The 24,509-nt window shown below is 38.6% G+C and overlaps 1 protein-coding gene across 1 annotated transcript in view; it reads left to right on the top strand.

The window, feature by feature from the left end:
• LOC121399013 (interleukin-9 receptor-like) overlaps nucleotides 1-23,460 on the top strand; it is a 36,568-nt gene extending 13,108 nt beyond the window's left edge. Inside the window, exons 2-10 of the mRNA XM_041578766.1 lie at nucleotides 8,388-8,489; nucleotides 9,936-9,996; nucleotides 12,019-12,130; nucleotides 13,819-14,027; nucleotides 15,187-15,323; nucleotides 17,000-17,180; nucleotides 18,689-18,809; nucleotides 19,124-19,208; nucleotides 22,776-23,460. Coding sequence (XP_041434700.1) covers nucleotides 9,939-9,996; nucleotides 12,019-12,130; nucleotides 13,819-14,027; nucleotides 15,187-15,323; nucleotides 17,000-17,180; nucleotides 18,689-18,809; nucleotides 19,124-19,208; nucleotides 22,776-23,126 — 1,254 coding nt within the window. The 5' untranslated portion in view covers nucleotides 8,388-8,489; nucleotides 9,936-9,938 and the 3' untranslated portion in view covers nucleotides 23,127-23,460. The remainder of the gene's footprint in view (nucleotides 1-8,387; nucleotides 8,490-9,935; nucleotides 9,997-12,018; nucleotides 12,131-13,818; nucleotides 14,028-15,186; nucleotides 15,324-16,999; nucleotides 17,181-18,688; nucleotides 18,810-19,123; nucleotides 19,209-22,775) is intronic.
• Nucleotides 23,461-24,509: the final 1,049 nt, after the last annotated feature.

Raw genomic sequence — 24,509 nt, forward strand, 5'->3', positions numbered from 1 at the left:
GGTGCCTTTTAAACCAAAGTGGTGTTGTGGTGCCTCATGTCTCCTATTTCCCCAAATCCTGGATGGGGCTAACATGTTTTTGATGGTCTGTGCCCTCCTAAAGCACACCCTGGGTTTATCAATAGGCAACTGGTTTAAAATGGGGTCTGCTGTAATCAAATGCCAATGTTTTAAGATAATATTTTTGATATGTCCACCTGCTTCATTGTATCTGGTACAAAAAATCGCCCTTTTATTTGGTTCTTTAGACCCTTGCTTGGCCTTTAATAAAACGTTCCTGTCTGTTTTAGATGCCGACTCACGTGCTGTTTGTATCCATTCCTCCCTATAGCCTTTCTCATAGAACCTGGTTTCCAACACTTGACATTCTTCTAAAAAATCTGATTCCCTGGAGCAGTTCCACTTAGCACTGAGTAACTGTCCCTTTGGTATGTTCTTAACACAGCCCTTGAAGTGCCCACTGCTGGCATGCAATAGGCCATTCCTATCAGTGGCTTTCCTGTATACCTTACTTTCAACCTTTCCATTCTGAATAAACAATGTGACATCAAGATAATCTATTTTGTCCTTCTTCACCTCTGCAGAAAATCTCAAATTAAAATCATTCTCTCAACATCCCCTTTCCATATAAACAACAAATCGTCAATGAAGCAAGTATAAAACACAATATTCTCCTTATATTGAACATTTTTCCAAATGTTGATATCCTCCCATACCCCCATAAATAAATTAGCGTATGAAGGTGCAAACTTACTACCCATTGCTGTTCCCTGCAACTGTAAATAAAATACATTGACAAATTGAAAATAATTATGTGTTAGAATGTAATTAATGCTGTTTACAAGGAACTCCTGCAAGGGTATTGAATGTTCACTTTCTTTCCTTAGTATTTCACCAACAGATTCCATCCCTTTCGCATTTGGAATACTAGCATATAGTGATGTAATATCACATGTTACCTAGACAAAATCTTCCTCCCATTTAATATTCATTATTTTATTTAGAAGATGGGTTGTGTCACGAAGAGATGACTCTTGATTTTGTACTATATCTTGTAAGTGGAAGTCTGAAAGATTACTAGTTAAAGACCCAATGCCTGAAATTATGGGTCTGCCGGGAGGGTTATTAAGACATTTGTGTATCTTTGTTTGTATTTTAGTCCTAGAAACAGGTGTTACTTGTGTTACTTGTGAGAGTTGCATGAATGGATGTGTGAAGAGTTGGTTGAACTGAAACCGCTGGGGTACTCCTCCTGAGTTTCTCTGACACTCCAGCTACATATAGGATGACTATGTTTCGCCTACTATGTGTCTCCGGGCCGTTATTTCTATTGGTGTTGATGTTGGGCTTAGTTGCTGCTGTTTTGGAATAGGCCCAGTCTGGGTAGCCACACACTCCTCTAAGATGTTTTTTCTCTTTGTCTTTGGACTCTGTATCAGTTGCCACACATACTGCCCTGTGGTGCAGATTTCTAATGACACCCAGTTTGTTTTCCAGCGGATGGTGGGAATCAAACAACAGATATTGATCCGTATGAGTGGGTTTCCTGTATACTTCCGTCTTCAAGTTACCCCCCTCTTGGATGCATATCAAACAGTCCAAAAAGGCAAGTTTGTTAAAAAAGGTTCTTGTACTTGAAGTATGTGGTGATAAGGCACAAATCTAGCAACAAACATACTTGGTTGGGAATGAGCTTCGTTCTGCTGCTGAGGGTGTTATCTTGTTGCAGTCGATTTTTTACAGTCTCAATTGCCTCTGTCGTAGGTATACATGTGAACAATGAAGTGACATCATATGATGCCATTGTTTATTCTGCCTCTAGTGTAACGCCATGAATCTTGGTTACAAACTCTTTGGCATTCTGGATATGATGCACTGTATTGCCTACCAACGTGGATAAGATGTTAGCCAAGAATTTTGCAATGCTGTATGTCACTGAATTTATGCTGCTGACAATGGGTCTTAGTGGGGCTCCTTCTTTGTGTATCTTGGGGAGTCTGTATAAGCATGGTGTGGCTTCTCTGGGTTACAGGCAGTGGTATAAAACTCAATCAATGGTTTTCTCCTTTTCAAGTTGTTGTAGGCAAGCTATCACCTTTTTCTTGTAACCGCTGGTTGGGTCTTTCCTTAAAGGGATCCTGTCATCGGAAAACATGTTTTTTTCAAAACGCATCAGTTAATAGTGCTACTCCAGCAGAATTCTGCATTGAAATCCATTTCTCAAAAGAGCAAACAGATTTTTTTATATTCAATTTTGAAATCTGACATGGGGCTAGACATATTGTCAATTTCCCAGCTGCCCCCAGTCATGTGACTTGTGCCTGCACTTTAGGAGAGAAATTAATTCTGGCAGGCTGCTGTTTTTCCTTCTCAATGTAACTGAATGTGTCTCAGTGGAACACTATTGAGTGTTGTTCTTAGATCTACCAGGCAGCTGTTATCTTGTGTTAGGGAGCTGCTATCTGGTTACCTTCCCATTGTTCTTTTGTTTGGCTGCTGAAAAGGGAGGGGGGTGATATCACTCCAACTTGCAGTACAGCAGTAAAGAGTGACTGAAGTTTATCAGAGAACAAGTCACATGACTTGGGGCAGCTGGGAAATTAACAATGTCTAGCCCCATGTCAGATCTCAAAATTGAATATAAAAAATCTGTTTGCTCTTTTGAGAAATTGATTTCAGTGCAGAATTCTGCTGGAGCAGCACTATTACTATGATTCATTTTGGAAAAAAAAAAAATTCCCATGACAGTATCCCTTTAAGGGTTCATATGTATTGCATGACTGAGTAGTGTGGTTATCTTGCAGTCGTAGTCAGTTGTGTTGAGCACAACTGTGCATCTCCCTTTATTTGCTGGCAGGATAGTGATGTTCGGGTCCTTACTCAGAGAACTGAGCGCTCTCCTCTCTTGTGTAGTAAGGTTAGAGGGAGGTGTTTTGGCACTTGACAATACAGAACTACAATACAGAACTATGTATTGTTAGCACAAAGGCAAATATGAGCATTCATTAAAAAAAACTAATTAAAGGAATGTGAATGAAGACGGTGGATGGAAGTTCACATGGCACTAACATATTGGTAACTGGTAAAATAAAGAAAATCCCAACACAAAGGGGTTCACTTATAAAAGAATAGACAATACACAATACTCTTTTGTCTATGCACACAACTTGGTAACATGGCAGCAAACCACACAGTAAAGTGATAATTGTAAAACTGCAGGAAATGTGTTTGGCTTTTCACTAACGCTGTCTACAATGGGGAAGATCTGCCTGTTTAGCAACTTGGCCTCATTTGGTTATGGTTGTGGGTCAAATAAAGCTCATCATATATTGTTTATATGACTATATGAGGCACTTGTCCAAAGGGATTTTCCAACATGAGAGGTTGGTCAGCACGGCTGCCTTTTACTGACAAGTCAGTCAGAAGTGACCAAAATGGCAGCTAATTGCATTTGTGTAATTTATGGGCAGATTAGTGAAAAAGCCACAAAGCCATAATAGCTAATATTTGTCCATTAAAACAAATGATATCCCTTGTGTGTTGTGACCTGATATACAGTATATGCCAATGTTTACTCCTAATCTCCTCTACTCATTTCACCATTAATTGTGTATTATTTGACACTTTGTTTTGCAAAGATAGGAGAAAGTAATTCAATGCTTTAGTAAAGTCTAAGCAGATCACATCCACTGCCATCCCTGAGTCAGGGCACCTGCACAACCAGATGAGCACTGGCCTGGTACTTTATTCCAGCACCATGAAGCAATCCTATTCTTCTGCTTCTAGTTGGAGCACCGGCCAGGGGTATCAAGTATGTGATTACAACCACTGAGGGTGTCTAACATTTTGCACGCCCCCCCCCCAACTGAGACTTTCCTTTTCCTTTAGGGGTTGTTAACAGTACTATTTGTCATCAGCCCTCAAAAATGCCACAAGGAGGCAGTATAAATCTGAGAATCTCCAGCTGTCACAGAATTTCAATGATAAGGATAGCTGGGAAGGAATACACATGTATAGTAAGTTTAGTTTTTAAAGAAAATTCAAAATTGGTAGCACATTTATGACTTAAGGCAAAACCTCATTCCTAAGCTTTCTTCAAAGTCAGCAAGTGTCATAATATATCCATCAGCATTTACAAGGTGCGCTACAGGCTTGCTTTTTACTTTGGGGTTCATTCCACATATTATATAAGAGCAGAAATGTGCATATTACAGAGATTACCAATATCTTCATATTCACTGCACTTTCAGCACTAAAATATCTGATAGTAGATAATGAGAGTTGTTTCCCTAGTCTGCCCACATTGCTATCTCTCTAGAAATCTGAAACATGTTTCCACGCAATGGAAGGCAATAAGATTAAGATGCCTCTTCTGCCTCTGAATTAAAAGTCAGCAAGGAAAAGGACAAAAAATGGCATTGTGGCTGACACTGAATTATACTGCAAAGGACATTAAGGTGGCACATTGAAGAACATCATCATCATGGTGCAAGTAGATGGCCAGGAAGCATTGATAGCAGTTCCTCTACATACTGTAGCTAAATCTGCATAGATTAAGTTATGACTAGAAAATTTGTTTTGCAAAGATAGGAGAAAGTAATTCAATGCTTTAGTAAAGTCTAAGCAGATCACATCCACTGCCATCCCAGAGTCAGGGCACCTGCACAACCAGATGAGCACTGGCCTGGGAAACTTTATTCCAGTACCATGAAGCAATCCTATTCTTCTGCTTCTAGTTGGAGCACCGGCGAGGGGTATCAAGTAAGTGATTACAACCACTGAGGGTGTCTAACATTTGGCACCGCCCCCCCCCAACTGAGACTTTCCTCTTCCTTTAGGGGTTGTAAACAGTACTATTTGTCATCAGCCCTCAAAAATGCCACAAGGAGGCAGTATAAATCTGAGAATCTCCAGCTGTCACAGAATTTCAATGATAAGGATAGCTGGGAAGGAATACACATGTATAGTAAGTTTAGTTTTTAAAGAAAATTCAAAATTGTTAGCACATTTATGACTTCAGGCAAAACCTCATCCCTAAGCTTTCTTCAAAGTCAGCAAGTGTCATAATATATCCATCAGCATTTACATGGTGCGCTACAGGCTTGCTTTTTTTACTTTGGGGTTCATTCCACATATTATATAAGAGCAGAAATGTGCATATTACAAAGATTACCAATATCTTCATATTCACTGCACTTTCAGCACTAAAATATCTGATAGTAGATAATGAGAGTTGTTTCCCTAGTCTGCCCACATTGCTATCTCTCTAGAAATCTGAAACATGTTTCCACGCAATGGAAGGCAATAAGATTAAGATGCCTCTTCTGCCTTTGAATTAAAAGTCAGCAAGGAAAAAGACAAAAAATGGCATTGTGGCTGACACTGAATTATACTGCAAGGGACATTAAGGTGGCACATTGAAGAACATCATCATCATGGTGCAAGTGGATGGCCAGGATGCATTGATAGCAGTTCCTCTACATACTGTAGCTAAAATTGCATAGATTTAGTTATGACTAGAAAATAAGTTAGTCTGTCTTTGAAAGCAAGCTGAACTTGACTTGAGTAAAAAATGTTGGTCTTGCATAAAACACTTTAATAATAGGAACCATACATATAATATCCAGCCCGAGTGTTTGCTTGCACCCCGTCCCCAAGTGGATTTTTAAATTGGCCAAAAGATCTTTATCCAAATATTGATTGGAAGACATTGGGAGGCCCCCTTACATAGGCTAATAAGCTACAGGCTGTGTCTGTCTATCCACTCTGACTTTAATTAAATGTAATATTCCTGTATTTTGTTCCTGAGGGATGCAAGTGAACTCAACATAGTACTTAAAGGAACAGCAACACAAAAAAATTTAAGTGTTTTAAAGTAATGAAAATATCATGTACTGTTGCCCTGCACCGGTAAAACTGATGTGTTTGCTTCAGAAACACTACTATAGTTCATATAAACAAGCTGCTGTGGAGCAATGGCGGAAATTGAAAAACGGCTATATGGCACAGGTTAAATAGTGGATAACAGATAACACCATTAAGACACAAAGATCCGATTGTACGAATCAATGTACGATCGGACTTTCCCATCTCCCGACCTGCCACTAACCATTCAGAACAAAGTCTTACCATTTCGACCAAATGAAGTAGTTAAAGAACAGATCAGCCGTTGTTCTACACCTGACAGCAATCGTACGATAGACAAAGCTACTGACAGGCTCCATATTTGTGCAGCAGTAATCCTTTAGCATTAGAAACTGTAACTGACAGATTAAAAAGGGACAGTCAGGTTGGCAAAACAGTCAGGTTTTGGAAATTCACGTAACACTTACAAAAGCAGAACTATAAGTGAAAAACTGTCATATACTGTAGGTAACTTTGGGGCTTATTTTTAAAAATCCCAAATTTTCCAGTATTTAAAAAAAAGCATGATTTAATCAGATCAGGGACAAACTTGATAAAATAGAGTGAAAACCTCAATCATACGAGTTTTCGTATTTTCCAGCGCTGACCACAGAAACTTCCAAATAGGATAGGGACCTCTTCCATTGACTTACTGTATATACAACTTTGGTAGGTCTGAGATGCTGGACTTTCGAATTCTGGCTTTTTGCAGTATTGGGCTTTAATAAATCCTAAAAAATTCTAGTTTTTTTTTCATGAAAAATTTAGATTTTATAGTAAAAAAAAACTCAAATTTTCCCATAAAGTACATTAATATTTTAAAGAGTGGATTTAGGGGCATATTTATCAAAGGTCGAAGTTCGAAGTTAAAAAAACTTCGAATTCAAAAAGACCAAAACGAATGGTGGTCAAAGTTTTTTGGGGTCGAAGTGGGCCTACGAGTCGAAGTAGCGCTACTTCGATTCAAAGTTTTTTTAACTTCGACCTTTGATCTCCCAAACTCCCCCAATTTCCTACATACAGGTTCTAGGAGGTCCCCCATAGGCTAAAGCAGCACTTCGGCAACTTTTATGTGGCGAATGGTCGAAGTTTTAAAGAGACAGTACTTCAAAAAAAATGTGACCTTCGAATTTCGAAGTTTTTTTCAACTTCGAATCGAAGTTGGACTATTCGATGGTCACAGTACACAAAAATTACTTCGAAATTCAAAGTTTTTAACTTCGAACCTTAACTTCGACCTTTGATAAATCTGCCCCCAAGGGGCAGATTTATTAAAGGTCGAGGTGAAGTTTAGAAGTGAAAAACTTCGATTTCGAGGTATTTTTTGTGTACTTCGACTAGGGAATAGTCATACCTCGATTAGATTTTGAAAAAACTTTGAAGTGTTGTTTTAGCCTATGGGGGACCTCCTACAACCTGTATGGAGGCAATAGGGGGAGTTTGGGAGATCGAAGGTCGAAGTTAAAAAGACTTGAAATCGAATGTACAATCGTACGATTCAAAGTAAGCTGAATTGGGCCCACTTCGACCACAAAAAACCTTCGACCTCCATTCGATTGGTCTTTTTGAATTCGATGTTCAAAGTTTTTTTAACTTTGACCTTCAACCTTTGATAAATATGCCCCCAAGTGTCAGTATCACGTTAATCAAAATCAACATATGCGCTGTTGTACCTCTGTGATGCTCCTTCATGATCAACTCCCTCCTTTTGTAGAAATAGCTACACTTCTGCATCAGAGACGTCATTAATTTACTTAAATTGCTCAATAGGGCTTTCCATACCTGCATTTTCATGCATATAATAAAATATGTTTCTGATATATCACAATTATTCTATTATTTTTTCTTTATATTTTTTTAGTTGTTACAGATGTGAAATTACATAAAGATTTACAATGCTTAGCTTGTCCAGAAAATATACAGTATATATACAGGTATGGGGTCCGTTATCTGGAAACCCGTTATCCAGAAAGCTCTGAATTACAGAAAGCCCGTCTCCCATAGACTCAATTTTTTTCCAAATAATCCAAATTTTTAAAAATTACTTTTTTTTTCTGGAAGTATTTGGTCCACACTAAGATATAATTAATCTTCATTGAAAGCAGAACCAGCCTGTTGGGTTTATTTAATGTCTAGTAGACTTAAGGTATGAAACTCCAAATTACAGAAAGATCCATTATCTGGAAAAACCCGGGTCCCTGAGCATTCTGGATAACAGGTCTCATACCTGTATATTACTTTTCCTAGATAAACTAAAAGTTACCCCTACTTCTCAATACCATGAAACTTCAATTTTACATACCCTGATTTTAAGTTTTTGTGCATTTTACCTTGTTTACTGTGGTCCCAGCAAAATATATAATGTATATTTACACTATTGTTTGTGGTCCCCTAAAAAAGTAAAATCGAGTTCCAAATATATATATATATTTTATTATTATCGTTTTGTTTTAATTACATACTGTCTTATGTCTCATACCCAGGAAATGAGACAATGATTATTATCAGCCAGTGATATAATAAGCAAGTGAATTCTCAGCAGACACTCACTGAACAGAGGAAGCAGGGAAGGGTTCTTAAAGCAGGTAAGAACTTTCCATCCTGTTATTGTTACGCAGGTGAAATGTACCAGCTCTATGGTTTAATTAAGCTGTTTACCTATCAAATGATTTCTTTGGTTATGGCTGCAGAGATCCTCCTGGTTTATATGCTACAATTATATAGCAGCGTAAAAAGATGTGTAAGTATAAAGGGAAGCATGAATAAAAAGGAATTTACTAATGGGCAGGGTATATAGTTACATAGTTAAATTGGGTTGAATAAAGACAAAGTCCATCAAGTTCAACCCCTCCAAATGAAAACCCAGAATCCATAAACACACCCTCCCTACTTTTACATAAATTCTATATACCCATACCTATACTAGCTATAGAGCTTAGTATCACAATAGCCTTTGATATTATGTCTGTCCAAGAAATCATCCAAGCCATTCTTATAGTCATTAACTGAATCAGCATCACAACATCACCCGGCAGTGCATTCCACAACCTCACTGTCCTGACTGTGAAGAACCCCCTACGTTGCTTCAAATGAAAGTTCTTTTCTTCTAGTCTGAAGGGGTGGCCTCTGGTACGGTGATCCACTTTATGGGTAAAAAGGTCCCCTGCTATTTGTCTATAATGTCCTCTAATGTACTTGTGCTATTTGTCTATAATGTCCTCTAATGTACTTGTAGTTGCTATGTATGAGGGACTATGAGCAGCTTTGGGAAAATAATTTTGAGATAATTAAGGTCACCTTAAAATGTTACTTTTGTTAGGCAACCTCATCATCATTTATATATAAAAAAAAAATGAAGACCGGTTGAAAACCTGCTCAAAATTGGCATTTCTCTAACTTACTAAAAGTTATCTCAAAGGGGAACTGGCTGTTTAAGTACTACATGGTAATAAAGTCAGTAGCCTATTGGCCCTTGTATGGTGGCTTTCCAGTGGTCTCTCAATCATTAATTTGCTGAAGGTCAACCAAATGTCTATTGGCAGGTTTAAAGATCCTATAGGAGATAGGATGCAGGCATACGTCTCTATTAACTTCAATATCAACTCTTCTCTCCCTCCTTCTGTACAATTATCATCATTTAATTCATTCATGACATACATTGCATATATGTTCAAGATATATTTTGAAAGGATGAAATATAATAGCAATATGGCATTGATGTTCACTGGAAATCTCAAATAACCCTGCCCTAAATGCAACACTCCTATTTATTCAACACAAATTGTGGGTAGTTGGGGTGGCACATAAGCAGACATCATATACTTAGGGCTATCATGTCTGAATGTATCTTGTCTCAGCACAGAAAGGGCATCCGTTAACATTTTTATCCCACCAGATCCTTTCCCAAAGAGATGTCCAACCATCTGTCCTATCCAACTGTTTAACATGTGTTTATCTTATCTACAGATCACTGGTTGCATACTAAGTGAAAAATAATTATGAAAACCCATAATTGCTTTGATATTTTACAGATTATGGGAATACATGGTTTGCTGTTATGTGCACATCTAGCATCATACGTATATGGAACATGTAAGTGCAAATATAAACTATGTATGGGACAAAAACATAAAAAGTGGTAGACAGGGTACTTGTATGTATGTATGTATATTTTTATTTGTATAGCGCTCCTTGAGGACAAAGCACTGTACAGCAAAATAATAAATTAGTAGTAACAAACAAGGGGTCATTGAAATAAAAAGTAACAATAAGTGCATTATTAGAAATACAATTCACATAAATATAAAATATAATTACAATACAGATTAAGTGCTCAGTGTCAAGGAAACAAAAGGCTAGAGGACCCTACCCTGTAGGGCTTACAGTCTAAATGGGAGTGTAACATACAGACAAAATTCGGAGGGGTATTAAGGTGATGTAGGTTAAAGTTTGTTACACTTATTTAAGTGTCGGTTCCCATTTCAGGTGTTATCCAGGTGCTCCCAGAGGTAGTCTTTGAGTTTCATTGAGTACTTGTCTGAATGATGGGCATGTCAGGGGATAAGATAGGGGATATATTTGTCAGTCAAGAATACAGTGATGCCCAATGCAGGTAGCACTGTATTCATGGGGGGGGTGGTACAATTCCTTATGCTCCCTTGTGGAATGCAAAGACCTGTACCTGTGTAAGCCTACCGTCGGGCAGGGGGCAAATTATTAAGTGGAGGATTGCACATCTTGCTGTAGAGTTTCCAGAGTAAACTAGCAGCAATCTAGCTTTAAATCTAAACCTTATCCTACTTGTTATTTAGGTTTAGTGGCCATTTATAACACTGGGCCCCCTAGCAGGGCCAACCCAAGAGTTTGGGAACCTCTTCATTTAAAGAGCAATAACGCCTCACTATTCTTGTTCAATTAATACAGGGTATTAGTAAAATTTAGAAAGAACTTGTGATTTTATAGAGAGTTCTATTCTGAGACAATTTGTAATTGGTGTTCAATTTTTATTATTTGTGGTTTTTATTTAGCTTTTTATTCAGCAGCTCTTCGGTTTGCAATTATCCTAGCGACCATGCAATGAGTTGAATAAGAGACTGGATTATGAATAGGAGAGGTCCTGAAAAGAATAATGAATAATAAAATGTAGCAATAACAATACGTTTATAGCCTTATAGAGCATTTGGTTTTTTTTCAGGTTTCAGTTCAGTTTTTTTCCATTTAAAAGCCGAAAAGAATCATAAGAAGGAGGCAAATATTTAAAAAACAAAGAAAAAATAAAGACCAGTTGAAAAGTTCCTTAGAATTGGTCATTCTGTAACACACTATGGGGGTTATTTAACAAAATCCAAAACATTTTCTCTATTTACTGATGACTACACCAACCAAATCCAAACCAACTTTTCCCCTATTTATCAATAAACTTTTTTTGTGCAGGAAAAAAGAATTTCAGATTTGTTACTGAAAACTGCATATTTTTGGAATTTTGTGCTGAAAACTGAGACTTTTTCGGATTTGACCCCTGAAAACCATTAAATCTTTCGATTATTGAATGAAACCCATAGCAGATCAGGATATCAACGTGACATCTGCCATTGACTTCTACATGAACTCAGCAGGTCAGAGTTGGAGTACTTTTTTATTCTGACTTTTAAGACCATCCGGGTTTAATAAATCAAGAAAAATTTTAGGGTTTTTTTTCTATGAAAAAATTGTCCAACCAGAAAAAAAATTGGACTTTGATAAATAACCTCCCAAAAGTTAACTCAAAGGCCACCCCTTCAAAGCCCATGGTTCAAAGGTCAGTAGCTCTATTCCTAACTTACATACCACAGTGCAATCCCTACTTACTGTCTGGGCTCCTCTTTCATGGCCCTACCGTTGGCATAGGGTAAGTGTAGTGGCTGATCATTTTTTAGAACCAATGAAACAAGAGAGTTGAGATACAGGAGGATATTTCTTCATATCTGCCCCTAGTATCATTGTAGAGTTGTGTGCTTTTGGTTCAGGACATCTACCTAACAAACCCATTAAAGTATTGCTAATATTTTTAACTTTCATTGTCCCTTACTTTAAAGAGCATTGGAAAATGAATGTGTTGTTTTTTGTGTGTCTCAGCATTCTCCACTGGAAACCTGAGCTGCTATGTGAATTATGTAACTACCATGCACTGCACTTGGTCCAAAGGAGAGTTTCTTGGAGAAGGACCATATTCACTATTTGTAATCAGGTAAAAGCAAAATCAATACACCGTGATCACAATGATCAATGCTGTGATTACACATCATAACACTTCTTACTGGAATTTAATTCCCTACTGGAAAATAGACACATTTCCAAATGCAACAGAGTAGCAAAAATAGTTCCTTTAAGTTTTTATTAATAATTCTCCTTTGGGATAGGGGGTTGCTAATCCCCTCCTCCTTTATGTAAAAGCATATGTCCTGGATAGTATGCACCGGTCCAGCGATTTATGTTATACTGCATATGTGTAGGTTTACAAGTCGGGCAAGTTCAGGTTGAAGTCTAGACAACCATTGTGGATTTAGGTTGAGTGCAAGTCAGACTGAAAAGTACACTCCTCCTCTGTTCCAAAGATTCCCAATTTTGGAACCAGAGGGGCGAGCAGAAGTAGCATACAAAGGTTTGGCAACATTTTGTTTTTTTAAGGTTTTTCCCTTACCTGCACATCACTATTAGGCTTTAGGGGGGCATTGGGTATAATCGCTCCTGGCCCAGTTATTTTTAGGTGTTAAGGGGGGCTGGCCATGCTGCACTTCCAGGATTAGCCGGGCCCTTGAGTCACTGAAGTAGGAGCCAAAACCACCACCGCTGAAGTATAAGCTAAAGCTGATGAAAGGAGTCAAAGTAAAAGCTGAAGCTGCTGAGGGAGTCTTCTTCTTTGAAGAAAAAAGGGAAGTTCCAATGATACCTAATGGTCTTTTTAATCCCTGGCCACCAATTTGTTTTTTACTTTAACTTGTGGGGGACCATGGGGCCCAGAAAATATTGTCATACAGGGCTCTGCGAATTCTGATGATGGTCCTGTTAGGCATCCCCCTAGTGTTTATAATCTCTTACCTGATACCTGGCGGTGGAGTGAAAAGACTGGATATTCACTCTGCTGCCCATGCTCCGACCGGAACAAAGAGAAGATGAAAAAAGCCATAGAAGATGGTGATCATAAGCGTCTACAAAAATACCCTGTGCCTGTGCAGTTTGGTGAACAGGAGCGCAGGTATCAGGTAAGCAGTTAGATACCCCTCAGAAATTCTACCTTTAGTTAACCTTTAACGTTATGTGAGTGAATGTTGATTACTGGGTCATCCACGTCTGATCCGGGTTCAGTGATCAAGTAGGCAATGTCTTTAATTTTAATAAACAATGCATTTGTATGCATTATTTTAGATTATTGTATTTGGAAAAGTGTTTCTTTTTTCAAGCTCCTTACACTTCTTCAATGTATATGGGGTGCTCCGGTGCAGTTAATCAGTTAATCTTTCAAATATTTTTTTTCCATATTTGTGATTTAGCCATGATACAAATTTTGCTAAAACCCCAAACAATGACATTAATACAAAGAATGTTGTATAAATGCAATGTTGAATTCAGTGAAGGCAAAAATGTTAGTTAGGAATAAGTACAAATTGTGTTTTCATTTCGAATGCATTAAATCCATCAAAACACTCACACAGGAGAAAAAGCATATCACAACGATAACAACAGGTCAGCCATCTGTGTTGATGAATTGCATAGAGTGGTTAGTCCATTTTATTTCCGAAATACACCATTGCTCCTCTTGTCCATTAATCTAATAGAATTTAATTAAATGTGATCACACTCACATTAAACTACTATTTAAAACATTTGACCTTTGATAAATCTGCCCCTTAATGTTTATTTTTATTTTATTTCCAGTGACTACATTGATTTTGTATATAACTATACCTGTAAACTCTGTGCCAAAAGTGACGTGGAGAATGAGTACAGCTGCAGTTTCGATATCGAAGAAATGTTCAATGAAAACGACATGTATACCATTTATCTACAAACGCCAGTCAGTGTCAATGGCAATGCCGTCTTCAGTACCACATTGCTGATGAGTGAATTTGAGCCTTTTGCCAACAGTGAGTATAAACAATTTCAGTTTCAGTAATTTAAATTCTTATCTACAACAATGTCACTGATAAGTATAGAATATGCTTTCCCAGCAATAGCATGCCCCAGTACACAGCCAAGAGCACAAAAATGGGGGCACCTCCATAAGCACCAGGTATAATAACCCTGTTCTTGAAATCAGTGGAACCTGAAAGTGTAGAATTTAAAGTTTTGGCATGCTTATTTGTCATCTGCATGTTTGGACTGGGGTATCCAGAGGCCACTGGGGCTGCAACTTCAAGGGCCCTCCATCTGACGTTTCCCCTACCTCGCCAGTGCTTAAGGAGTAGCTTTTACTACCCCTCTCCTTAACTTTGCAACTGTGTTCAGGGGAGAGAGGATGGTGAATGAGGGAACAGGAATGGGTTGAAGGAGCCCATCAGGCTGAGGCCCACCAGGTCTCTTTCCTGGTGTCCCACCGCCCCAGTCCGACCAAGCCTAGCTTTCTAGTAGAGTTGACTTTAGAGATTGATAGTCCCTAATGTACTCTTGGTAGAGTTCCCACTTGGATTATGCCACTGCTTAAGTTATACATCTAGATCAAGACATAAATGTGAACTCAGAATGCAATAAGAGTTACACTTTTTGAAGCCTATATTGGAGAACATAATAAAAGGTCTCTCCTATGTTTGCGCAAAATATGTTGATCTGGGAACATATTTTCATAGAAAGAGTTTATTCAATGTTGTGTGGGCAGGGTGTCAGTCATATTTGGTTGACGTAACAAGATATTTATCAAAGACATCTCCTAATGTACCATGTCTTTACCATGTGTTATTGTGTCATAGGAAAGTTACTACATCAGTAAAGAGGAGCTGTGGGTTTTTCTTTTGAATGTTTATTTGTGTTGTTACTGAGTTAGTGTTAGACTTGATGTGAATTCATCAGTTCAAATATATTGGCAGACCAATTCAAAACAATATTTTGTGTGATCTTCATTTGTGCTGCTCTGATTTAATTCCACGAAATGGGTTTGTCGTCAGAGTTCAGGGGAAATCAGTACTTGAAAATACAGAAAAGGAAATGCCTTTATGTGGCATTTCCAGTGAAATATATTGTTGGGGAAAACCTTGTTAGTGAAACTGCAAAACATAATTTTTTTTAGTGTTCTTTTTTTCTTTCTTACAGTACAATTTGATCCACCATATAATCTTTGGAGCAGCTTCCTTGACAATAAGTACCGAATAGCCTGGAACATGTCAGATGTTCTCCAGGATGGCATGATATATCAAATGCAACTGAAGAAAGAGAGTTTACCCTGGGAGGTAATATAATGCTTCTCGATTTTCTGTAAGAGTTGTATATACTTCTGGGTAGTGACAATGCATCAGTTGGGCCTATTAATGCAAAGATGGAGAGTGGTGCAAAGGGGGGTGCCCCGTAAGCGACAGGCAAAGGGTAAAATGGCAGGGGGTATTGTGGGTGACCCGGCACAGCATGTAAATCACTCCTGCAAGTCTAAATAAACATTCCTGCCTAAATTTGCACACATATCCCCTATTAAATCTTTTCTCATTGTATGTGAAACACACATTCCTTGGTTTAAATGCATAAGCCCCTCTATTCATATTATTAGCTGAACCATTATATTTAGACACCCATCTTGTTCATTGGTCTATAACCTTCTGTCCAAATGACAGCACCTTGCTATTCACAATCTTTTTTTCTAAAGGTTAGGACATAATCAGACCAGATATATGTCAATGATGGTGTCAATGTACATCATACACTTTAGATATAGACTTCAAAAGAATCATTTTAACCAATCAAAGATTGAGTTGTTTTTTTTTTAGACTTTATCCTCCTGTTTTACCGCATCCTTTTTTGCCTTAACTGTTTCTCTAGTTAACTGGGCAGCTATCTTTGTGAGAGCATACATATCCGAATCTGCTGCTCCAATTGGTACCATTGCCTGCTTACTTTCCTATGATTTTTTGTCTGGCCCCTTACCCTGCTCCTTTCCTTTAAATATTTCTTAATTAATGCTAGAATTTCTCCACCATTTGTCTCACTACCTGACACATCAGAATCCGAATTGGATAATACATTATTTTGTACATTCAACTCACCTAGAGACGCCTCCCATGTAGAAACTTCTATCCCCCTGGAATCGGATCATCTTGCTGTGCTTATTGTACCACTGTGGATGATGATGCCAACTCTTTTTCTCTCTGCTGTCTTAAAGGACCCGCATTCCTCCTCCTCTTGCCTCTGCATTTTTTCCCTCCTCCATTGCAGCCGACTTTCTTCCTCCTTTCTGAACTTGGCACATGATGACTTTCTGATAAAATCCTCTTGCCGTAGTGTCCCTTTGGGCCTCCTCGAGTTATACCATGGGAGCACGTAGATTTCAAAGACCTACATCTTTGAGACTCAAAAGTTAGGTAGTACCGGATTGTGAAAGGTGTAAAGAAGCCATATGGCAAGCCCCTATGGCAAGGACACGACTGCTTTGCACCCAGCAGGCATGCACTCTGCACCTTATGCAAGATTATTAGTCTTCAATCAAAAATGCTCTAGACATTCCCTCATTCATCTGAACCAACAAACAGCTCCCCAGAATAAATGGGTATGACTTATTGAGACATTTGATATAATTTAACGGATGCCCCAATTCTGAGCCCACACAGAAAAGGCTAAACTACAGCTCTGCATATGGGTCTGCAAACAGCTTTATTTAATTATTTTAGACAAGGCAACATGATGGCCATTTTGTCAATGCCCAAACATAGTTATAACATAACATCTGTAATGTGATTCAGTATCACAACAGGAGTGTTGCAGGTCTTTATTTGTGTGCCCCCCTTGTTAGAGTTGGATCTTGTTTTTCCACCCACATTTAAACACTATTCAAATATTTACCTCAATTAGCAGTGGCTAAAATAATCATTGCTAAAATACAAGATATGAAAAGGTTGAATGCTAATTTTGTTTCTTACAGAAAACCGGACGCATATTCACCATTGACAATGACCATTATTTGGAGATTGAGCCCTCTGATTTGGAACTAAATTCTGTGTATGTGGTGCGTTTGCGCTGTAAAACCCGTCAAGGCTATCATTCATATCAGAGCCAATGGAGCGGGTGGAGCTCCGAGCTGCAAATACAGACTTCCTATCTAGGTATCTCAAATCTGAGGGTGAAAGATAAATGGTAGCCTGAAATAGAAAATGTTCTTTCTTATCTCTGAAATGATTTTATCACTGGGGAAGACTGTTAAGTCAGCAGAATCAAATCAAACCACGGGGATCTGAAAGAAACCAAGAATACATGAAGCCCTTTGCTCATTCAGTGATTTCTTTACCAATATGGATAAAAAGAACTCATCAAGCTCACAAATCTGATATATACAGTAATATACTGTCTGGCAAACATCAGCACATTTATGTGTGGCTTCACCACAGTAAAAACTTAGACCACACCCTTTATTTTGCCCCTGATTGCTTGCATACCTCCCAACTGTCCCATTCTACGTGACAGTCCCGATTTTGACAGCTCAGCCCGCAGTCCCTGGTGTCTTACTGAAATATTCCAAGTTTCTCTTTGATCTCCTGCACTGACGCCAGAAAAAGATTTTAAGATAACAAAAGATACAATTGCAACAATTTAAGATAAGCAAGTCTCTTGGGGAAACTGTGACAGCTGAAATGACAATTTCAGCTTCATTATCAAAACTGTTATTTCACATAAAACATTGCCCTAAAGTTTCATAAACTACCAAATTTTGTAAAATGGACATGGTAATTAGGGGATGTGGCCATAAAATGGGAGTGGTTTAGATTATTCATAGAGCGGCTAATTTTTTTCCATCTTTCCATTTTTCAAATGTTGGGAGATATGTGCTTGAAGTGATGAGAAATGCAGCAAGATGCATTTCAACATTATTTTTTTTTACCACAATGCATCCGGCCAAGCAAAAAGCAATCTCTTTTTACTGTATAAGAGACAACCTTCTTCTTCATCCACCCACTAGCAGTACAAGCAGGCATAATGACAAAACTGAGCATCGGTAGTTTGGCGTTAGAGGGAATACTATACATGTTTTTTAACTACTGATGTGAATATAATATATATTTTTTTACTTTAATAGCATGTGTTGGAGAAATTTTTGAGATTGTGGTTTTACCTCTGTTTGGTCACTAGAGGTCTCCGACATGCTTACTAATAGTATTTATTGCTTCTGCTCCCAATTTGATTTAAATAATCGGTAGTTTGTCACTTGAAATTTTTCCCTGTTACCAGGGCCAGATTTCCTCAATTGGTGCCCTGAGGCCATATGGTCCTAGCACCCACCCGCATGCAAGCACCAGAGCATTGGGGAAATGCGTGTCCCCTTGCCCGGGACTTTGTGGCCTCGCCACAAATCCAGGCCTGCTTGCTACTAGCTGCTGCTGCCATATCTGTGCTGCTGTTAGTTGTCCAAAAAATGTAAACATGACCGACACAGCCTCGTCCCTTGCTATTTCACAGCAAGATGGAGAGTTGGAAGCGGCAATTCTGCAGTGGTCAGAAGGTATAGATACTGTATAGGAAAAAGTTCAAGCTGCTGAACCACTAATACTGTCTTCCAATTGGATTTCTCCATTGTCAAATGTCCATTTTAACATGTTTCTCTTCCTTTTCACTATAGTGCAAAGTGTTGTGAATGGGAATAAAAGCAGCCTGAGCAATCATATTATTTCCCTGCTAGTTACAATGATCATAACCCTTATCATACTGTACCTGTTCTTCAGTTTTAAAGTGCCTGCCAGGTAAGCAGATAGAGCTCACCACAGTAAAATTCACCCACTTTCTATTCATTCCTTTGGGATTTTTAAAATTGCATTTATCAAATGGTGAACTCTGACTTTGAAATCTAATCTCACATTTTGATAAACTAGCCCCTAAGTATGTATCTGATATACAAAAGAAACATTTCCCTATCCCCCCAAGCTGCCTTATATGAACACTGAATATTTGATGACGTTGGTCCCTGTTAAAAATTCTATTGTTTTAAAAAGATTTTTTCCATGATCAGCAAAGGTGTATCATTTTCATAAATATTTTTGTTTATTCATATCCACAGGGTGAAAATAATGTTATTGAAGAATGTTCCAACAGCTGCTGAATTTTTCCAGCCTCTTTATGATGATCATAAGGGGAATTTCCAGGTAACAATCAGCATTTCTTTGTAACAGACTGATATGGAGGATTGCTTCCTTTCAAGGGTGGTGGCAAACACTGCTACTTAGGGAGATTAGTCGCCCAGCGACATATCGCCTCTTCTTCGGGTGACTGCATTGCCTTCCCGTCGGCTAGAATGAAATTGCCGTCTGGATGTCACTCGGAATGCTTTGTTTTCCGAAGTTCCCCTGTATTTGCTGTACTAGGAAACTTCAGGCGACTTCAGAAAGCCAAAGTGATTTTCATTCTAGCCGGTGGCAAGGCTTTGCGGGGAGATTAGTCGCCAGAAGAAGAGGTGATTTGTGGCTGGTAGTGATGGTTAAATTTATTTGCCAGGCGCAAACACGCAGTGAAAAATTCGCAGACGTTAAAAAAAAAAATTCTTTTGCCACCGGGAACAATAAACAGACGCCAATTGCCGATTGTCGCTGTCGTCAAAATCGCAGTTTCGCGAATTTTTCGCTGGGTGACTAATCTCCCCAAGTAGCAGCGTGTGCCTCCACCCTAAGAAGAATTGTGATTAGAACCAATGCTGGCTGTGTGGCTCAATCTAGAGGCAGTTCTGAGCACTGATACTGTTGGACTATATTTGTAGTATCAGTGACTTCTATTAGAGGCACCACTTCTTTACAGCCAGATTGTAATCTGTTAGCCAAATTTACTACAAATTGGATAAGTACTTATGGTTAACAATGTGGCAAAAACTCGACCTGCCTGGCACTTCTATTTATAGACCTGCCCCATCTCTTATGTCACGGAAGGGGTGTGGCATAGAAGAAATTCCAGTGGCACACTGAATGCTGAAAAAAGTGTTAAATTTATTCACCCAAATACATACAGACAAGGGCAACGTTTCGGACCACTCGGCCCTTTGTCAGCTTGACAAAGGGCCCGAGTGGTCCGAAACGTTGCCCTTGTCTGTATGTATTTGGGTGAATAAATTTAACACTTTTTTCAGCATTCAGTGTGCCACTGGAATTTCTTCTATGTACCTGCATGACCCGCATGGCAGGAGTGGGTCCTCCGGTGTAGCACCTGGTACCGCAAAGGGTACATGATCAGGGGTGGAAGCACTCTACCATATTGTTGTGGAAGGGGTGTGGCAGGCATGTGCCAATAAATAGTGGGACACTCGCTCAACCCGTACCCACCCACAACCTGCAAACAGTGTGGATAAGTGTGCCTGAACCCCATGTTATTACTTGCGGTGATACAGACACTTCCATAATCAAGTCAGCACTGGATTCCTGCCATAAAATACTTACTCATCACACGCATCACTTATCACAGATCTGACACTAATTCATGCAGAGTGTGCTTTCTTCTCATCTCAGAGATGGAACTTCTACTGCTGCACTGACTGTAACGTAATGGACAGGACAATCAACCCGCCAGTTAGAGCTGAGCTTTACATTGTGCAACTCCCACTCCCCAAGAAATATTCTCTCGAATAGAGACTTTGCATTAAAGGACATGTAAAAACCCCCCAACAAAAATGTAATCAGTGAACAGCCTCTTTGAAATCTTTAGATACTTGCAACTCTGCTTGTTAAAAGGTTAATAGTAAGGCTGCAGCATTCCCTTAATCCTTCTCCCCCTGCCCCTCCCTCAGGAATTTACTTTGGCTGCTGGCTCATGAGCATCCTCAGTTCTTCTCAGCTCAGATTACTAAACACACCCCCAGTCTAACAGCCAATGAAGAGATGGCATTGCTAGTTCCCATAGAAACTCTGCTCTAGCAGTCTGATGTTTTCTGCCTGTGTAAACATGCATTCTGCATTACATGAACTTTACAGCATACATGTCCTGTTTGCAGTTATCATTGTTACTGATGATGTGTCAGAGGGAAAATGGCCGCCGGGTAAAAGCTGCTATTTGTTTTAGAAAAATGTGATGGCACTGACAAATGGAGGGGTATATGCTGTACAAATTATGTGACTTGGGTGGGGAAGATATGCCCAACTTATAAACATGGTAGGAAAATGTAGGCTTTTCATGTCCTTTAAGGGGTATAGTTACTAAAGTGGGAATTTTCTCCTTGTCTAAAGGTGTCCATACACCTGGAAATCCACTTGTTTGATGATTTTTCATTATTGGTGAAAACTTTTTTTTAACCCTTTAATAAATGGGCCCCTTAAATATTTCTGTAAAAATGTATGGTATTTAAAGGCAGGGTTATTGATACTTTTCAATGTTGAGGACTTCAGGTTCAGTTTCTACTAGTGCAAACACGTATTTTTTCTCCCTGAATATGCTTAGATTCCCTCTTTCTGTCCAAAAACATTTTGGTAGGTCAACTCCATGCAGACAGTGACCAGTGTTTTATCAAATACTTTTAACAATATTCAGCTTTTTAGACCAGCTATTGAAACTCTGCTTGTGTTCTTGCCTTCCATATAGCCATGCTTTTTGATAACTATCATCTCTGTTCACAATAGCCAGAAATGGGCCAAGAGCTACGGGGGGGGCAAAGGCAAGGATGGCAGCTTGTCTCTCACTTGGCTCATTGCACCATTGTACAACTAAGATATAATTAATCCTTATTGGAGGCAAAACAATCCTATTGGGTTTATTTAAAGGGATACTGTCATGGGAAAAAAAAAAATTTTCAAAATGAATCAGTTAATAGTGCTGCTCCAGCAGAATTCTGCACTGAAATCCATTTCTCAAAATAGCAAACAGATGTTTTTATATTCAATTTTGAAATCTGACATGGGGCTAGACATTTTATCAATTTCCCAGCTGCCCCAAGTCATGTGACTTGTGCTCTGATAAACTTCAAACACTCTTTACTGCTGTACTGCAAGTTGGAGTGATATCACCCCCTCCCTTTTCCCCCAGCAGCCAAACAAAAGAACAATGGGAAGGTAACCAGATAACAGCTCCCTAACACAAGATAACAGCTGCCTGGTAGATCTAAGAACAACACTCAATAGTAAAAACCCATGTCTCACTGAGACACATTCAGTTACATTGAGAAGGAAAAACAGCAGCCTGCAAGAAAGCATTTCTCTCCTAAAGTGCAGGCATAAGTCACATGACCAGGGGCAGCTGGGAAATTGACAAAATGTCTAGCCCCATGTCAGATTTCAAAATTTAATAGAAAAAAAATCTGTTTGCTCTTTTGAGAAATGGATTTCAGTGCAGAATTCTGCTGGAGCAGCACTATTAACAGATTCATTTTGGGGGAAAAAAAATTTCCCATAACAGTATCCCTTTAATTGTTAAATTATTTTTAGCAGATTTAATGTATGAAAAGTCAAATTGCAGAAAGATCCCTTATCAGGAAAACTCCAGATCCTGAACATTTTGGATAACAGGTCCCATACCTGTAATACAAAACTAATATATACCCATCTAATTTTGCCATGAGCTTGCAACTCCAGCTTAGCAGGCTACATCTTGGGCATTCTTGTTGGATACACATATTCATGGGGCATTAAACAAATCAAATATTTTCCATGATAAATGCATAATTCGCAGACAACAGTTTCCCATTTATCATAAGCAAATCACATGAAACATTCTCTGACATCTGTTTCTTTTCTTTATAGAACTGGACAAAATATCCTCAGAAGAAACCACCTGACCAAGAAGGACAAAGCACAGAAGACAAGGCAGATGTAGATATTCTTAGCACAACTGTTCTAGACATTCCCAAGGAGACAATATCTAGTGTGGAGCGTTTGGAGCCTTTGTCAGCAGAAGACATTCCAGTAGCAGAGTATAGTTGTGTCCTGCCGTTCCTTTCTAATGCATTGCTTGAAAGAAATATTTTGGTTCATGAAATCGTTTTCCCCAATGTTCTTCCAGGTTCTACTGATTATGTTTTTGGGGACTTTAGTTTCAAAGCAAACTATGTTTCACATAATGCTAAAGACTTTAACTTCATGCAGGTCAAGTAAAGCAACTCATTTAGATTTACACATGTGAGGATGATTATTAAAAGGAAAAAAGTATATGTTTTTACATTGCTATAATTTTCCAGCCTGGACCTCTGTCTCTGCTTATAGAAATACATTTTAACAAACTAAAATGGTGATCTTGATTCATAGGAGAAGTAAAGCATAAAAATTAATATGGCTAAAATACCATATTTTATATACTGCACTTATTGCACCAGCCTAAAGTTTCAGCTTCTCGATAGCAACAATAATTTGTCAGAGGGGGTCACCATCTTGGAAATTGTCTATGACACTCACATGCTCAGTGGGCTCTGAGCAGCTGTTGAGAAGCTAAGCTTAGGGGTTGTCACTAATTATCAGAAAATGAGTTTGGTCTGTAATATAAGCTGATGCTACAGGGCTGATTATTAAATTCTGATGCTAATTGCACTGGTTTCTGTGCTGCCATGTAGTAATTATCTGTATTAAGTACTAATCAGCCTTATATTGTGACATTCATATTCTATGTGTACTGTATATTGTAAGTGGGTCCCTAAGCTCAGTAAGTGACAGCAGCACAGAGCATGTGCAGTAAATCAGCAGAAAAGAAAATGGGGAGCTACTGGGGCATCTTTGGAGACACAGATCTTTACTGCTACAGGGCTGTGGTTGCCTTGGGCTGGTACAGAAACCCAAAACATAATGTACAATATTGCTAGCTACTTCTTTAGTTTGGATTTAGTTCTCCTTTAAGTTGCTTTTTTATTTTTATTTTTTAGAAAGCAAAACATCTACCCCAATGCTTAAGGATTCTAATTAAAGGGGTTGTTCACATTTAAATTAACTTTTATTATGACATATAGCAGTGATCCCCAACAACTGGCTCCCAAGAAACTTGTTGCTCACCAACCCCTTGGATGTTGCTCCCAGTGACCTCAAAACGGGTTCTTGTTTTTAAATTCTTGGCTTGGAGACAAGATTTGGTTGCTTAAAAACAAGGTGTACTGCCAAACAGAGACTCTTTTATGCTGCCAGTCCACACTGGGGCTACCAAATAGCCAATCACAGCACTTATTTGGCACCCCCATAATCTTTATTCATGCTTGTGTTGCTTCTCAACTATTTTACATTTGAATGTAAATTTATATTCCAGTCTCTTATTCAACTCAGTTCATGGTTGCTAGGGTAATTTGTACCCTAGCAACCAAACTGCTGAAATTACAAACTGGAGAGCTGCTGAATAAAAAGTAAATATCTCAAAAACTACAAATAATTAAAAAAAATGAAACCCAATTGCAAATTGTCTCACAATATCACTCTCAACGACATACTAAGTTTACTCAAAGGTGAACAACCCCTCTAATATATGAGTTATTGATTCAATTTTTTCTGCCTGGTTGTAAC

This window comes from Xenopus laevis, chromosome 9_10S, assembly GCF_017654675.1.
Source record: "Xenopus laevis strain J_2021 chromosome 9_10S, Xenopus_laevis_v10.1, whole genome shotgun sequence".
Taxonomy (NCBI): Eukaryota; Metazoa; Chordata; class Amphibia; order Anura; family Pipidae; genus Xenopus; species Xenopus laevis.